Here is a 17917-nt window from a genome sequence, read left to right as displayed (position 1 = left end):
ACACACACACAAATATTCTTGTATCCTTTATGCGTCGAAGAATAACATTACCTATTATAGAAGACCTATTATATAACATACCCTCGCTAATGTACTAAATATTATGAGATAGACGATTTTATCGTCTAAAGTTTATGCCTCAAACAAAGTTTTATAGTAGGTATTTTTGCGTTCTGGGGGTTCGTTCGTGCCTGTTGAAAGCACACGTTCATAATCGGACAGTTGGGGACTACGCACAATTTAAATTATACGTAATTAAAGTACAAAGTGTATGACACGTAAACTTGTTCGGCTTTGTTTTTGACTTGCGGAGACTATGTCCATTTGGATGTCTAACCGCTTGCAAATACCTTCGGACCCAATTAGGCAAAGCTCATTTTTGATGCCGCGCACAAAAGACGACGCTGTTAATGAACGGTCCAGAAATTGGCACCTTATTCTGTATTTAAAACCGACAACCCCTCGAGAGTCTCTAAAGACTCCTTCTTTGCTCGTAATCAACAGTGTCATAGCAGGGGCCACATCGATACGATGATCCTCATCAGAAATGGGTCTGGGATAACGTAAACAGGTGTCAGCAATAAAGGGTCGCTGGTCCGATAGGTGTCGAAATTGGGTAAGCAAATGTGTCGGAAACGATATTTGAACGGCTGATCAATTTTCGTATCCTTCAGGATAGTCCGACTCAACGATGATTGGTCTGTGTTGACATAAATACAATGAACGCTTTCGCCAGGTACGAGAAGATCCAATACAACATAACGTAATGTGTGTTAGCCTGTGTTGTGAACATTTAGCCTCTTTTCGATTGTTGTTCATTGTTTTGTTCGGTCGATAAAAATCAATGATTGTTAACTTCGCATGAACTTGATGAACATTGTAGTGAAACTTAGATCTTAAAGTGAAATTATAATATAAAATGAAAAGTGAAAATACTAGATAAATACGCGATACAATATAGCATCATAGTTTACCCACGGATTATGAATGTTCTTATAAATAATGACTTGCACGTTCTGTAACGAAGTTTGCCCCCTATATACAAAGCGCATTTGCTATGTTGATGGTCAACGGCACTGCTATATAGGAATGTTGTCTTGGCAACTTTGCACCGTGAAAAGCTCACTCGTCACTATAAAATTCAAGGAAGCTTGAATGCTGCTACAGCTAACCTTAAGAACGATTTTGCCAACGGTTTGTGAAGTCGCGGCATAGTTCGTTCTTAGAAGCTTAGCGCGTATGTAGATGCAATAAATAAGTTAAATTGATCACACACGAGTCAAAGTTCGTAGACGAACCGTTCGAGGAACAAGACAGTATCGTTCGTTTTATACGTCTACAAACCATGCCTCTGTATATATGCCATCGCATAACGGGGTTGCCTAATGAAAATATATTGAATGGTTCCTTATTTTCAACATAATATCTGTTTACTCTCATAAGCTGGGACAGCATAGCGACATATTCTCCTGATCGATTTGTCCAACTATTATTATTGACATAACTAGGTATTTTTTTTAGCAAGTGTTGAATCTTTCCATTACTTTGCCATTAATCGAACAGAATTAGTTCGACCAGATCTGTTTGTTTCTGAATCTGGCAGGCAAGAGTCTGATACTATTACGAATGAGATAATCGTTAATATATTTCGATGTGGGAAATGCTATACATATCTTGTACTGCAATATTTAGGGTCTGCTTGCTGGAGATGTGACAGTGATTTTATAACTGAAAGTTGAAACTTATATCACCCAGCTGTTTAGACGAAAAAGGCAGGGTCAATTCTTGGCGAGTTGATAGACGCTAACGAAACACAAGTAGCTAACAAAGCTTCTTGCGGAGTGCTTAAATTAAGCTTACATTAATGAAAACCCCTCGATTAAAGTTGCGGAAAATATGCGATTATCTGAAACGAAAAGAGGGTCAGCTTTTTTCATTGCGACTCACTCAAAGCTAGCTGATTGTGAATAGCTAGCAGCAATAATCAATCAATTTAAATCCTTAAAAATTATATTAGTGCGTTGTTTAGGTCCTTTCCATTGTGGCCTGATAGTGTCGAAGTAATATTTCTCTACATAGTTGAGTAGTTAGGTTATCAACTGATATTACAAGAACACTTCGAAAGAGCTGCCTTTGTGTTTAATACTCGTGGACATAGTTTATTCTCGAATATATCAGAGAAGTGATAAAGAATATTTCGATCGAGAACATTCTCACTAGCAGAAATTTTAAAAAATCAGAAAGAGTTTTATAAAAAAACGATTTTGCATTCTTATATACACAAAAAAACAAAGTTTTTTTTTAAACAGTGAAATCTCGTGTTGGTATAGGTAAGTGGGACAACATTCAAATGCGTTGAATTACTCGATATTAAACATTGAATCCTATGAAAGATCGAGCAACCTCGGAACTACCCGATATTTTCATGTCACAGTTGATAATTTAGCTAAAGTTTCTTGGAATTTATCGATTATATACTCGTCAAGAATGTTACATTATCTTCTTGCTTATTTCAGCTGGTTATATAAAATAGAAAAGTAAATATTTAACAGTACTTAGATACTTGTAAGGGCGTTGCGGTTAGCTAGTCGATTGCCTAGTAATTCATTTTCAACCAATTATGTGCGTAAGACATACGTCTCCGTGAAACATACATACATACATATAGGTTCAAGGCCATAATGAGTACATACGATTTTCGACACAAAGACTCTCCTGTATATTTTACCAACATGTGATTGTTCACAAGGCTCACTATGCAACATGGGGAACAACCTGTTCGTCTCAACTATGCTTAAATCCAGTTGTTATACTTCTCAATTCTCATACCCAGATCCAACCCTGATTCATTTCTATGTTTCTATGCCTGGTTTCTAGTTATAAAGTGGCTGTTTCTAAACTTCCTCGCCTTTGTTAGCAGCAAGCAATGAAAAAAGACTTGACGCTTTCGACGAAAGAAGATACCGAACCCCGTGGGGACGGTTTTCAAGAATCAGGCGGAAATATATATGATTGCCATAAGCATTCACATAATTTCTTGATTGTTTTATAGATTTGCTGCACTGTATTAGTTGTCGGACTCACTTTTTCTACCGTGCTATACGTCACCTACATATAATGGTTATGACATGTGAAAATGTTTGGCAAGGCCCATCTTAATCTCTTATTTTACATGCTAGCAACAAATGTCATATGAAATTTGAAAGTTTATACTAGAACAGTTGGGTGGGCTGCAAATGGTATTCTCCGATTTCTGTTCAACACTCAGTGCCCCATTACACAATGGGTTCATGGCTAAAGTAATCAGGACGAACAGACAAACAGAAAGAAGACGCAACAATTAAATTTTATTTTCGTGTATTTATTCTCATCTTTCGGTATAAGTATTTTCATATTTCGAAACATGTGGTCCTCATGTATGACGTGCTGGTTTTGTACGCCTGTGTACGTGAGCTTAAGGCGTTATCAGCCTAAATAATTAGACGCTAATAATATTGAAGGTACTGATAAATGCTGATACAAAATTTACAACTTTTGCGAAACTCTTAACGAAGTAATTTGCTATCGTTTTCTTATATTTCTAACTCCTTTTATGAAAAAGGAAAAAATAACACCCAATGAAGGAATAATGCCTAGCAGGTGATTATACAACGAACGCAAAAATACGATACACTAGCTTTACTTGACGTACAATATACATGCATTCATCCCTACTAACCTGAGCTGTACCCTACGTCAACTTACTTCTTCAGTTCCTCTATATAACTGACGTTATCGGCGCCAACTTTCACATATTCTTCAAATTTACATAGCGTCAGTACACTCTGGCCCGTATAGCCCTCCGGATGGTCATGTAATATAATTTGATGTAATGACTTTTATCAAACGTAACTTGTTCTCAGTTGAAACGATCGCTCTGGGTAAAACTGTCATAGGAAAATGAGCTAGTTATTCTGTTCGGTTATCGTTTAGCAAAAGTGTGACGGAGGGCGAAAACGATACTTCAATGTATCATGAATCATTGGATTTTTTCAATATTTGCTCAACGAAAAACATCCAGAAATAAGAACTGCATTAAATCTTTAACTCATGTACATATTTAACAAAATTTGAATAGCGCGCGCATATAAAATTAACGTTCCCTCGATGGGAACAGAGCGGGCTAGCTCATACAAACGCTGATTCTAAACAGCGCCAATGTTTTCCAAAAGAAGTTTCCTATAATGTATTTGAAAATCACTTCCAGGATAGTCAGAGTCGCTTAAACGCTCTCGAATAACAAAGCTTTCATGCAATCCCTTATGCAACCCGATAAATGGTTGCTAATTGGAGCAAAAAGGCTCCGCTTTATATGAGTTCTTCTGGTTATCGCTCACCGATAACGACTGCACGTAAATTGCGAAAGATCTCGTTGCCCGCTATATGTAGTGTTGTTTGGTATAAAACGTAGCGTATTGAATAGGCATGTTCGTCATATTATACGTTCGCGAAGCACAGCTTGGAGACGCGATAAAGATAATGCCACGTTATAGATGATTTTCTTGGCCGGATTCCATGGTGATCGAGCTATGAAGTAAGCTTAGCGCTGTAGCACAATAAGGGTATCTTCAAAACGACTGCATCCCGGGTAATTCAAACATGATTCTACTTAACTGCGTTTCGCAGAGTGAAATTCTGTGTGTCTTTGCATTATCCATACGCAGAACTATTGGATGTACGCGTCGCGCGTTCCTACCAATTCTTTAGCAAAAAAAAAAATAGTTTATTGAATAATCTAATACTTTTATCTAGAGTGGGCATTATCTTTGAGCGAAGCCTAATCACTGGACTATCGATTATATCGTGCATACGTAATATAACATTACGTCGTATGTAAACGCCTGATATCTGTCTCTCTCTCGAACTATTACTCTTTGCCGGAAACAAACGCATCTTGCTTACCGTACTTTCTGTTTCTAGTCGTGAACTTCCGATATCACCGAACCCTTACCGAACATGCACAGTTCCGGAGTGAATGTAGAAAACTCTATTTCCAAGAGAGAATTGCGCCAAAACTTTTCGCATCACTTAAGTTCAAAGGTGGTCACTCACTGAGCAAATAACGACAGGCATATGGTAATGAAATAGTATGCTACATGGTATCAGCGGCTGGCCATAATGCACTATTAAACACAAAGTAAGTTGAGCCATGGCCAAAGTCCACATCGAGGCGGCCACATGATGACAGTCACACGGGGACAATTCTCTGTGTCAATACGTGATTTGAGTCCATTCAGTGCAACGCTGTTTGAAGATTCGGTCCGCATCCTATAGCAAAATAAAGCAAGTTTAGGGTTCAGGGAGGCGGGGGCGGAGAGGAGTCAACAGACGATATTTCATAGCCCCTGATGCAGTAGACGCGAATCCTATAGGGAGGGACCCTTGCCGGATATCCACGCATAGGACAGTGATAACGGCAACAAGCAGCTTGCTAAATAGCGACCGACCTATAAATTCGGCATACACATACAGGGAATCGATTCTTTGATGCTAACATGTTGATAGGCATAACGGTATATAGCATGTTACCAGCTAAACATAGTACTCTATTGCAAGAACTGGCTGCTTATGCTTAAACGGTTACTGAAAAGTCAAAGTATGGTGCAACGGTGACGTGTTTACTTGCAAAACTTTCACGGAGATGTGATGGTTTAGGGTCTAGGCTGGACCTAAACACACTTCATTTTGTTTTGCAGGCCAGCCGCCTGAAGCAGTTGTCTGATGCTCAACGGCAGTACCAGACATGAAACTCGAAACATTTACTTATGCTTTGGCAAAAAAATGGCGTACCTACGAATCGATAGAAGCGAAAATAGTATACTAGCAATATATATATATATATATAATTTCGATAGTAAAATTCTCCAGTTGCTTCAACTAGTTATTAGAACATAAGCTTATCTGAATAATCAGAAGATCCCTGTTTCTCTCAGGCTGGTAGGCTGCACCAAAATATAATCTAGATAATTGACGTATCGAAAGGGCTTATTTAATACTGTACCAAACGGGACGGCAGTTTTGGTTGGATAAAATTCATTTGTTGAAAGATGAACTCACAAGTATAGCAAAGTAAGATTATGCAGTGTTAGAAGATAACCGCAACCAAGCAAGGTCGACCTTTGTTAGCAATAATGACTGCCGAGCAAAATAATGACTAATTGCACGAACGGGAGGGATACGAACCGCAAAAATAATCTGAGAACTTTCAAAGATGCTTTCATTGCGTGAATATGAAAGGTTTTATTCTATTCTGCAATATAGGTAAAAAAAATTTAACTGATAGTAGATTTAGTATTATGACATACTCTGTTGGTTCTGCGACAGATCTTTTTTTATTATTATTATCTTATGACAATTATTTTATTACCCAATCTCAGCTGAATCTTTGGTACATTTTCCGCCATGTCATTATCGTCTTATTTTGATACCTTTATCTAAAACAGATAACAGATCCGACGGACAAGAAATTTACAAGGCGTCTTGAGACAAAAGCGGCAACAGACGTTTTTTCAGACTTCCGTACTAAATCAAGCCTCGGTTCTAGCTAGGGATGTTTAATTCTTGACTGATTTCTGACCGGTATCACATGCTGTCATTTAGGCCTAAAAAAGAAACAGCTTATGTCTGCCAAATCATATAATAAAGGCATATCATAATAAATAATTAAAAATAAAGGGTGGCGAAGAAGCACGGTCAAATATGTTTCTTTGTCGATTACTTCTACCAAAAATTCTTTAATAAAACATGATCTAAACAGCTAATGTCTGATGTTATATAAAGATTTGTCGTGAGAACTCGAATTTTTGAGCGAACATCCATAAATAAAGCAGTTGAATAATCAACTAAAATCAAGCGTTAAGTCTGAGGTCACCTTGCGACAAGGTAGAGCATTGGATGACTGGAGTTTCAAGTTTTACAAAGCTTCTTGGCGCGTGAAGTACGAAAACATCAAAGGACGTTAAGTGCAGTCACCCAATAGTGTCCTTCATTATAAACTAGCTTCGTACGGTTTCACTGGCCCTTAAAGGTAATGGTAGAGTAGTACACGGGCGGCGTCTGCGTGACCATGGTCACATAAACTGTTTGTCGGCCAAGGCTATTCATGCCGTTGCCGGTGGTCGTTCTTGAAACGTGAACAAAACACTGACGCCGTTGTTTACGTACGGTGCAGCCTATTGGGCACATCGACGTATAGTTTCATACAATGATCTGATCATTTCAGACTAGCTTATTCTCTAGACGTAAAAATGAATCGTTTCATACTAAACACTCAAGACATACTGTTTGCTGTAGGCTATTAAATTGCAAGAAATAAATACTTGATTTTAGATTAGGCCTGATTTGTGGGACGTAGGTTTCTCATTACAAGGCACAAACTGCTGAGGCAGTGCGAGGTTGAAAATAGGTGCTGAGATGGCTAGGGCATCCTTTTATCAATTTAAGTCAATTTATTCATCAGTTAAATAAAATATGTAAAAACAATCATCGTATTTTTCTTTCTTGTCCAAATTAGTTTCATTGTATTTGAACAACGATCTTTGATCGCTGCACTCTAGTATAAAGATGGCGGTACCTTTATGGACATACCAAACAGAAGTACATGCTATTTTAAGCTAAAGGACTACTGTGAATGACCTAGGAAATCTTTCGGTATCTGAACACAGTCATGTCTATAACATAGAAATTAAATTTAGCCAATACGCTAGAAAATTAGAGTGTCCTGTGAGCTCCTATAGTATAATATTTTATAGGACTGCGTATAGTTGCGAGCACTTTATGGAAGCTCAACGATTTATGCGATGATTTTCTTATAAAAACATTATATGTACCGCAAAAAAGTGCCAAGCACGTTAAGCTCCTTTTAAGCTAACTCTTGTTGGATAATGTGACATGCTACGTATTCTATGGCTTGTACTTAAGACTACGCAGAGTAAAAGGTGTGTACTGTTACAGTAACATTAGTATGCATTGCATAAGGCACAAAAGTTTTTTTTTAATATTTTTTTTACCTGTGAAAAAAATTTGCTTAAGACCAGTCTAGTTTTCGATTTGTTATTTGTTAGTATCACTATCAAGTGTTAGTATCAGTTAGGTCGTGTTACAATGTCGTTTTTAATTAGAAACGTTTGTAATTTTTCCCTAAACCATAGTCTGACTGGCCAACTTTTTTAATGAACACAACATATGCTGTTAGCTGTCATCGTCATTTTCTTTCCCAGGCACATTAAACGGCTTTTTTTTTTCAGACAGTCTCCTGCGAAGAGAAAAAGCCTTCTTTGCTAAACTTTGTTAACATATGAACTTTAAGATAAGGAGTTTTAAAATAGTTTTATCGTGGTATCCCTTGGGAACTATCAAAAACAAAACGAAGGTCCGTCTAGTCTGTTCCTCTAACCAGCTGCGCTATTTAACTGAAGGCAGCAGAGTGAAGATCGTCGTCGACAAATTTGGCATCAGCAAGTATGTGATTCTGAAGGGAAATCATAGCAATTCAAATAGCTGTTAATTCCAATAAAGCCAATTTATAATCCTCGACAAGCAAATAAAAGATCATTATGCGAAAAACCAACCCTTTATCATTCAACGCCCTGAATATATTTGGCTCATAAAAATTTGACTAACTGCCCTGTAGGGGCATGTTAGATCGTCACATGTAAGATAGAAGATCATAAACAACAAGTGTTATTTTTGCCGCTCCTGGTATAATAGAATGATTGATATTTTTGCGTGAAGCTCCAGATTAACAGTTGATGAAGAAAGTGAAACAAAAAGTGATGTATAAGGACTTCCGTGTAATGATCTAGACGATCGGAAGTCAATAGAGAAAAAAGTATTTGTCATGCTCGCATAAGCTATGTATCGCACATCTATTCAGCCGCTAACTGTCTTTGACCCAAACGTCTAAAAATAATACCACAAATTAAGGCTTTTGACATCGGGCGCATAAGCAGGGTCATCAACAAACCCTCCTTTTTTTCATTTACAGCTAGCTGGTCAAAGGCCATGCTGTTTCAAACACTGTTAAATGCGCTAGAGTTCTAATCAGTTTTCGGTAGGTTTTTTCTTAGATGTAACAACAACGTATAGTGAGATAGACTTTTTTTTGCTAGGAAAACTGATCAAGTTTTTGTGAATTCGCTTAGAAAAGTTAAGAGTCTTTATGTAACCACAATGGCTATCTAATCAATATATCTCGACCAGCCGACATGTTCCGTGTGACAAATTCCTGAAGGACGCGCCACGTTCCCACTGGTTAGGAGGCCTTTGTTCAATAGCGGTTCCATTAATAAATTGTGACTAGGAAGCTCGTGCAGAGGTTAGGTGGCACAATAAATAATATCCGATTAAGCTAAAACAGAATCATGGTTGCGGTTTTCAGAGTCTTTTAGACCATAGCCCGTGATCTTAATGAAGCGCTATAATTCAAAATAGATACAGATACAAGACTGTCGTTCATCCAGTGGTCTAGACGCACACTGATCAAGTACTCAGTTACTTATTCACTAGAGTTCGTAATGGTTTTATTTACCTGTTATCGTTAAAAGGTTTTTGTTTGTGCTTTTGTCAGCTAATCTGTCCATACGTTGCTTTCTAGCAGCTATACAACCTACTAATAGTTAGGTGTACAGGCAAAAGGGGCAAAAATAGGTCTACAATAGAGTTAGCTATGATATGACAGTCGAAAAAACACAGATCAACGGAGAATTTACTTTGTCAATTGTAGACTTACTAAATTATTTGCCGTATCCAAGTATGAATTTGGTCCGGGCGTCCATAAGACAAGCTTAGCTTAAATCCGTAATGAATAACTGTGTACGAATAGAGCCACTAATATTATAATTAATCTATACCAGCCACTACCTGTTGGTCAAATCGCATTTATACGAGCATACGACGTGATAAACAATAATGAAATTTAATTTGACGCTCTAAAAATAGCCGATCCCTCGAATAACTAGCATCACGTCTTTCCGCATCGCTTTTTCTCCGGACGAAAATCGCGTCACTTTCGGTTGTACAAACACATTCTCTCCTTGAGAAGACTGCCGTAGCATCCGCCCCTTGCCTCACGCGAGTACCGATAAAACCGCAGCAGTTCCCTTTCTTTTCGGGACATGGCAAGGGACATCCTGTATAAATATTGCTCTAATATTGGTTGCGTCTTTATAGTCTATCTACCAAGCTTCGCAACTTGAATCAGCTTAGCAAGAGGGTGTACGTTATTCGAGTTTAGCCCTGTCAAGTTCTGAATGCGCACTGAGCTTTTCCCGACAGTCCAGGTGGCTGATTCTGCATCTCTACTCCTTTGCAAGGGCTCTCGGCTTGGTAACGCCGGAAACACCCTCGAGTTACGAGTGCTTTCTCTTCTTCATCACGTGCCCTGAAAGTATGTGTTTCGCTTATAGTAGACTGTGCAGTAATCGAATAATAATAATTAGAGATCCATTAAACACAAGTCAATATGAGCTTGCCACAGTTACTGGACAAGGTGGACGTAAGCAGAAAGATACCCAACGCTTTATCCTGTCTATGGACTAGCAGCTTGTAATATCTTCCCGAGCTTATCTCTTCTGCACTAATAACCCGAATTTAGGCGTCTATGACATAGCGTGTAGATGATTAACTGATTTCGGATCGCACAGGTCTGTGAGAGGATCGTTCATTTTCGTCAAAATAGTTGCCGTCTGTTTAATGGTCTCGAGCATGACAACTAATGGATAACCACCGGCAAATACAGGAAGCTTCTTTTAAAATCCCTAGGGATAGTTAGTCACTTTTAAAAATAGTTATTTTTAGTTATTTTGTTCAGCCGTCTTCGATCGCCATGCAGAAGCGGGCGACTAAAAAATTACCAGAGGCTGCCTTATGTGGTGAAGTTTGTTGCGTTAACTAATGAAGACGAGAGCGGGCTTCTTTGCAGGAAAGTTCTAGTTATATGGGGCGACTGAAAAGAGGGGCTTTTAATATAATGCGTATATTTCTCTGACGCACGTTCTTAGGAGTACACAGGCCACTAATCGATTGAACCAGTTGTCATTTTACTGCCGGCACCCCACAGATTAGTTCTCGAACAGATCTTCTTCATCGTTCTCTTACCACTAAAAGCGTAGTTCACATCAATATGCGCCCGTCTGCTGACTTCCAGACTCCCGCTCTCAGGTAACATGACATTTATACGTACATATATATATATCTAGTCGAATAATCTTTTTTGCACAGCGTAAGATTTATGCCAAGATCCTGGATTGATTTTACGTATTAGAAATTGTCATTTGCGTCTAATTTAGCTGCTAAACGAATTCCACTGAATAAACGCATATAATTTGTTCGCTGCCCATTATTTTGTTTCCGCCATTTTGTTACACGAAGCTGGCCGCGTTTCGATTTGTCACCTTTGTTATTAACACGCTATAAATCACCACACACCGACAATTTTTCACTTTTTAAAAATTTTTGTCTTTCTTTATAGTTTCTTTACAGTTTCTTTATAGTTTACCCTAAAACATTTGTATTATATTATAACGAACAGGACAAATTAATGTTAATTATTAAGCTTTCATTACCGTTAATCGGGCAACGTATTCGAGCATTATTAAGATATCAAAATGTATCATCTTAACGTTTAGGAAGACGAGTGTGGAATCCGTTATTCCGAAGGAAAAGAAGGTCGAATATCGAGCTGCCTATAAACAGCAGCAGGAGCGTTCAAAGGATGACCCAAAAAAAGGACAGAACGGTATCTGGGGTCCTACATTCACCAATCGTCAGCACTTCAACGACCTGCACTTCTGTTAGACTTCACCGTCATATAGCAGATACTGTCACTTTCCGATTCCTTCGATAATGACCTCGTATGGTTTTGCCGATGGCGTCGGTAAAATATTCGAACTACCTGCTTGTTGTCGGAGTTGAAACTCAGTTTCAGATGCAGATGGGCCTGTTACGACGCATGTCGTTGTAACAGTACACACACATTGTTGGACCAACCTAAAAAAAAGAGGAAGAACCAAACACAAAGCTTTTTATGAATTCTAGAGACAAAATCTTGCTACGAAGGCCTTATTGGCACGGATCTGGTGCTAGTAAATGATTGTAATGATAGGATCTGTTCGTGATAATCTGTGGGAGGTTATATAGTTTGTATGGATCGATGCTGGCGAGCCATTTTTATCTCGTTACTCGATGACCCGTCACGAAAAAAGGATATGATAATAGCATTGTTTAACGTCAACTTATTGATAATTCGCTATTAAAATAAATAGTAAAATGTTTCACTGCCAGACATTTCTGCTTACTCGCGCTAAGCTCTGAATAGATAAATATATTTTGACATTGACGATAACTCGTGACAGGCATATTGTAACAGTATGTTATAAGTTATCGACAAAACATCAAATCTGTGGTGTTTATACTAGAAGCGGAACTAGCAACTTGTGTGGTCATAATGGAACGACGCCAAAACTTAGTTTTCAGCCGACAGTCAACCACAAAACAGAAATGAAGAAGCGTGCTGTTCCTGGTTACGTTGCCAGATAGGCCAAAATCTACCAGTAATGCCGATTTAGGCCAATTTCACGGACATGAACATGAAGCATCTGTGTGAACGCGCTGCTCAGAGCTACCATCGACAAAATTACGTTTTTCTTTATCGCAAAGAAAACAAAAGTTGGTATTAACAATGAACCTCTAAACCTGCGGAGCTACGTTCCCTCTTAATACAAAGCGTTCTTTTGTACCCTGTACCGCGTCTTTTGCTTGTTTGATAGTATTCTAGGCAACTCGATGACCTTTGCAAGCGACATGCTCGTGCCTTTTTGAAAAATTTTATTATTGCAATTGACCAAATGCGTAAGGTTAGGCTAGGTTGATTAAAAGTGTCGATAGGTTGCATGATGCATGTCTGTTTGTCAACAATGGAAATTCGGTTATCCAACTAATATCAGTTAACTTATGCGCCTATCTCTCTATTAGTTATTCACTGTGGTACTTCACCCGCAACGTTTTAATGACCATTCTAATGATAAATTTCTCGCTTTCAGTTAAGGCTGGCGTTTAATAGAAAAAATAATACTATTTACTTTATTCGGCTTTAGTTGGCCTCATGAGATAACTGTATATAACCATATCTAGATACGTATTTTATTGATTATATTATCTATTCGTCTGCTTTACCTACTTAAGCAGACGAATAAATAAACTTATTATTAATTTCTAATGAATATTATACATTATCAATAATTGCTGAGTCGAAATAACACCGATAGTTAACAACAGATAGTTAAAACTAAATGGCGGTGCTAGATTTGTTAATGTTCCTTTATTTACTTTTTTTTTTTTACAAGACTGACAACCGGACGGTACATGAAACAGACAGCTTTCTTCTAAGCTCGCCGAATGTTGTCAGTATAAGCAAAGCTGGTTGATCTGTCGGCTAACCGACCGCGGTGTATACGCGATGACCGTTTTATCAACGCTCCATCCGTTATTAGAATAATCATTATCATCGCCACTATTGGTTCTAATGAAGGCTGTTCCGTATTATAATTCGATGGCTGGTTGACATTGATTTAGTGATGTTAAGGAGCCAACTCTGCACTTAAGGCTTCAATCCTTATATAGAATCCCAATCAGCAATCGATTATAAACAAACTTTTGTGATACGGCCTTCGGTTACGTGGAAACGACTTGTCTCTGAATGATTTTTTTGCTGTCCCAGAAGCGACGGTTTTCATTATGTGGGTCGAACTCTGTCCCGTTGGGCGTGACACATCGGCACTACAGCAGACCGTCGCTGTTGATTATAAGATGTCTATTTCGGAAATGCTGTTGTTCCCCTTAAGTGCGTTAGTGATATACGCAGTGCTACACCGGCGACTTAGATGATCATCAACGACTCGCGGATGACGTCGTGGTCTTTACCGTTGCAAGCTTCATCGACCATGCAGCCCTCTAAAAGTTGACATCGAAACATAATAGCAGAGCTTCGATTTATAGTATATCTCAAATTTGTAGCGCTCCGTTCAAATGATTCAACGGTGACAGGCTATGGAGGAGAACTAATACGCACGCAGACATGTTATAATTTAACGTGCATCAACCACTGGCACACCGCGCTTTTTTTTCTGGCTTTGGATAACAAAATAATAATATTTTTCTCTAAGTGCGCTATAGGCTACGTGATAAAACAATAACAATTGCATACTGTAGTACCGTAGAAGGGAAAAGACGGAAATGAACAGGGAATAGAAGTGTAGGACTTAACTGGTTTTATCCGTGAAAAGTGACACCAAAAGGTCATCGTAGCCTGCCTGTCTGTCATCAGCCTTCTCTAAAAGTTTGATGTTACTCTTTCAAGATTAAGCTGCTGGTAAAACGATCTCCATCTTTGCCTATTGTCGCTGGCGTTACAACTATGGGATGGAAAGAAACAATTCAAAAGGAAATGGGAACAGTGCCACCGCCGGTTGCGGTCATAATAAGCAGATTGCCTTTCCTTTCCATTAAACGTAAAGATATCTACTAGTGCTACAACTGCCACTAACAATATTATGGTGATGATACACATTTCTCTTACCAGAAAGCAGCACCATGTTTACTGAAATACCCTTTATGTACAACCACGGTAATTATCAACGCTGTACAGCATATGCGCAGGTGCAAAGCAAACGTTCGCGCATTAATTACGAGCCGACTTCATGATGACGTTACATTAGATAGTGGCTGAAGGACGTTTGGCTACAAAAAGAGTCGATGAGAATGACTGCTGAAGCAAACCTAATTTGAGTACGGACTGTTGATTACTCTAAAGGCGCATACTTCCAGAAAAAAATCTAATTCATTTTATTAATTCGTTAAGCGTTCGTTCTTACCTGACGTACAGCAGAATCTGTTTAGGGCACAATGGCCTTTATTTTCGGATCCACAGCGCATGCCTGTATTGGTGCAAGGTTTCAATTTAAGGGCCTCTCTCTTGCATGACCTTAGGTGAGGACTGTCTCCCGCATCAATTAGACAGCTCTCCGAATTGCAGCAAATATTAGGCCCGAAGCATTGGCCAGTTGATCCAGGACCACACGGTGGACACTGTGAGTACTACACAAACGTTACTACGCCAGTTGTATAACAATGCAATCGAAAGTAGTACGACATAGGGCTAAATTTTAGAGCGTCAGTCAAGAGTCAGAATCAAATATTACGTATATTTGGATGTTAGATCGTACCGAATGAGTAGCTGGTACGTTTGCTACCGTGAGTACATTTGCTTTACGATGAGAAGAAATGATCTGGGGCCGTATTAAAAATCCACTAACCTATCATTTTCGCATCGTTATTGAAAAATTTGGTAGCAATTATGTTTGGCACGAAATGAATGACATTTACTATAAGCTTACAGTTTGTTTTTCACTGCATAGTAACTAGGGGATGATATCGATATTGGTCTGAAATTATAACGTTATTGTAGCTAGCAACACATCTATCGAACCAGAATAAGATCTGGTACAGGACATCATCCTTATCATTTCGACTGTTATCTCCGTATCTACTTTAATACGGGCGGCCTCTAAAAGGAGACATGATTCGAACACAAAATTCATTTTCTTTAACATTCAATAGGAAAGCACTGCGTCGTTTTAATGTTTAACACGCAAAATGTTGCTGCCGCCGTTTTATAAGGAAATCAGTATGTTACTAAACATAAACCTCTTCGGCCTTTTAGTTCCTTTAGGTCAATGTTTAAAGCTTCCATGTCTGTTCGTCTGACTACACATGGTAGGTACTACATTGCCTTCTGTATTCTAAACCTATTGATTTATCCCGCTGGAACTGACAGCGTATAACCTACTTGCGGACTATTGATACGCATCCCTTATCAGTAATGGCGACTATTCATCTTAGAATATATTTTCTAAATAGATATGTTTGATTTCTATTTTGATATGCTCACCTTACGGAAGTCACTCGAAAACTGTATGAGCCCGAATCCAGTATCAGAGCGTTTTCCACCAATAGGACAGTTTGTGATGAAACAGGTCAGGCTAAGGCCGACAATGTTGGCTAGTACGAGTACGTGAAGCTTCATTTTACCAGAAAATAACACTACCCGACGTAGAAAAAATAATACGGTGCAGTAATGGCTGCTAATATCCTACCGAATCTTCCTCTTACTGGCTGTTCAGGCCTAGATGAGTAACACGGAGTCTCCACCTCGCGAAGCAAGAGTTGACTCCAAAACCCGAGTAGATCTGCGTTGGCTACTGCGAAGACGCGGACCCTTTATACGTTTCAACCGCGGCAGCGCATAGGTCTCAGATGCGATCGACGTCAACCGCGGATCCATTGTTGTAGTCAACTCAGAAACCTAATAGGACAAGTCTGTGTTGGAAACACATCGTGCACAGGTACGCACAGCGGGGGAACACCCCAGCTATGTCTTCCGATATGACGAGTTGAATTGTATGAATAGAAATGGGGGAGAGCGACAGAAATTGGTGGTGGCGATCAAAGCGGAGGAAGGACCGGATTCTACGACGTCATGCTCGCCTACCAGTCACCTTTCCACTTGTTTGAAAAACCAATTTATCTCCCGCTGAGAGCGTGAACTCTACAGTGTATCGAAATGTAAAGCCCATAGATTTATCATCTTCTTGATATTTATAAATGCTGATAGATATATCTGGGCAACTTTTTGATCAAAGTGTAATTTTCACACTATGACATATGGAAAACTGGTTTACAACTTGATGGACACAGACTGTTCCCTGTTCCTTATAATGCGTTGAGCTATTTGAGATGCCGACCTCCGCATAGGGCGCACTAGAGTTGAATCCTGCCCCGTTCGAATTGTGATTTGCATCATAACTAATTATTAGGTGACCGTACAGTCACGTACCAAGAGCGTGGGCATCACCACAGGAAAATAACGCGGATGACGCTGCTAACAAGTTGTTTAGTGCCAATACGATGATTATACTTTTAGGGAGTTGTTCGAGCCTAAAGGTGCTCGGCGAGGCGCGTCCGCTTATGGTTAAGTCAAACTCAATTATGACAAAATCGTCATTGTGGCGTTCATCACATGTTGGACAATCAAATCTTCTTCTAGTTACCCGACCCGACCCGACCCGACCCGACAGAAATGTTTTTTTTTTTTGTTTAGTCATAATACACAAAAGATTTACGGTTCCGTTGGTGTGAACTCGTCTTCAATGCGCATTGGTCCACTTTTGCAAATTTAGTCTTCTACCATTTTTACAGCAGGTTGACTTATTTAGTACGTACTACCACGAATAATAGTGTTGCTATCCATAAATCCATGTTGTATCAAGTACCGTTACTTAATTAGAAAATAAACTGATTAAAGAAACAGAACATATGATATTATGTTATTATTTTTTAGCTAATACAAATACCTATTGTATATTTTTAGCTATAGTGTTTTTGGAAACATCATCTATTAAGTGATCTAAAGCGGTGCATGAACGGTATTGGAATGTGTTTGTTCTGATCAGCAAAAGAGATTAGTAGCAAGCCGTTCATAGGATTTATGATAGGCTAGATATTTGAATCTCCTAGCCGACTCGCCACTACCATCAAAAAACCTACGCCATTTCTTTGAGCCCTCAGCAAACAGGGCCTTTAACCATAAAACTGAGAGCGAGAATTCACGGAGATTCGTAGGGATTTCCTTGGTTCAGACGCCTTGAGGAACGTATAGAAACGTGTAGTGGCATGCTAATCTTACGCTCACGTTGTGGTCGAGGTTCGAATCCGCCCGTAGACAGACATTGTTTTTGTGCTGGGAGCCAGCCAGCGAGTCAGCCGTCTGATCGGACGCCTATAAGCGATACCGAACAGACAACTTTCCTACCGCATTCGAAAT

At 39.0% G+C, this 17917-nt stretch overlaps 1 protein-coding gene and 2 long non-coding RNA genes across 4 annotated transcripts; 2 read left to right on the top strand and 1 right to left on the bottom strand.

The window, feature by feature from the left end:
- Window positions 1-10192: 10192 nt before the first annotated feature.
- LOC111260307 (uncharacterized) lies at window positions 10193-12780 on the top strand. The gene is made up of 3 exons (XR_002680269.2): window positions 10193-10426; window positions 11040-11199; window positions 11667-12780. It is a non-coding gene; the product is annotated as an uncharacterized LOC111260307 (long non-coding RNA).
- Window positions 12781-13338: 558 nt separating this feature from the next.
- LOC111260306 (oxytocin-neurophysin 1 proprotein) lies at window positions 13339-16223 on the bottom strand. Of its 2 annotated transcripts, none has more exons than XM_022832941.2 (3): window positions 15986-16223; window positions 14910-15132; window positions 13339-13989 (listed from the first exon to the last, which is right to left on the bottom strand). In XM_022832941.2, the coding sequence occupies exons 1-3, from the start codon at window positions 16118-16120 to the stop codon at window positions 13916-13918; spliced, it is 432 nt and encodes a 143-aa protein (XP_022688676.1). In that variant the 5' UTR covers window positions 16121-16223; the 3' UTR covers window positions 13339-13915. The 2 variants fall into 2 exon arrangements, with proteins under 2 accessions (XP_022688676.1, XP_022688677.1); XM_022832942.2 differs by having other exon boundaries at window positions 14910-15123.
- LOC147753517 (uncharacterized) lies at window positions 15037-17410 on the top strand. Its single transcript, XR_015310993.1, has 2 exons — window positions 15037-15125; window positions 16218-17410. It is a non-coding gene; the product is annotated as an uncharacterized LOC147753517 (long non-coding RNA).
- The last annotated feature ends 507 nt before the right edge of the window (window positions 17411-17917 follow it).

This window comes from Varroa jacobsoni, unplaced genomic scaffold (assembly GCF_002532875.2).
Source record: "Varroa jacobsoni isolate VJ856 unplaced genomic scaffold, vjacob_1.0 scaffold_428, whole genome shotgun sequence".
In the NCBI taxonomy this organism is placed as follows: Eukaryota; Metazoa; Arthropoda; class Arachnida; order Mesostigmata; family Varroidae; genus Varroa; species Varroa jacobsoni.
This window is presented reverse-complemented; position numbering and strand designations above follow the sequence as displayed.

Coding starts and splice junctions, on each gene's coding strand:
- LOC111260306 (XM_022832941.2), bottom strand. CDS start 16,120: ATGAAGCTTCACGTACTCGTACTAGCCAACATTGTCGGCCTTAGCCTG. Junction 15,133..15,985: donor TTTCGAGTGACTTCCGTAAG/GTGAGCATATCA, acceptor ACGTTTGTGTAG/TACTCACAGTGTCCACCGTG. Junction 13,990..14,909: donor CAGATTCTGCTGTACGTCAG/GTAAGAACGAAC, acceptor GTCAACTTTTAG/AGGGCTGCATGGTCGATGAA.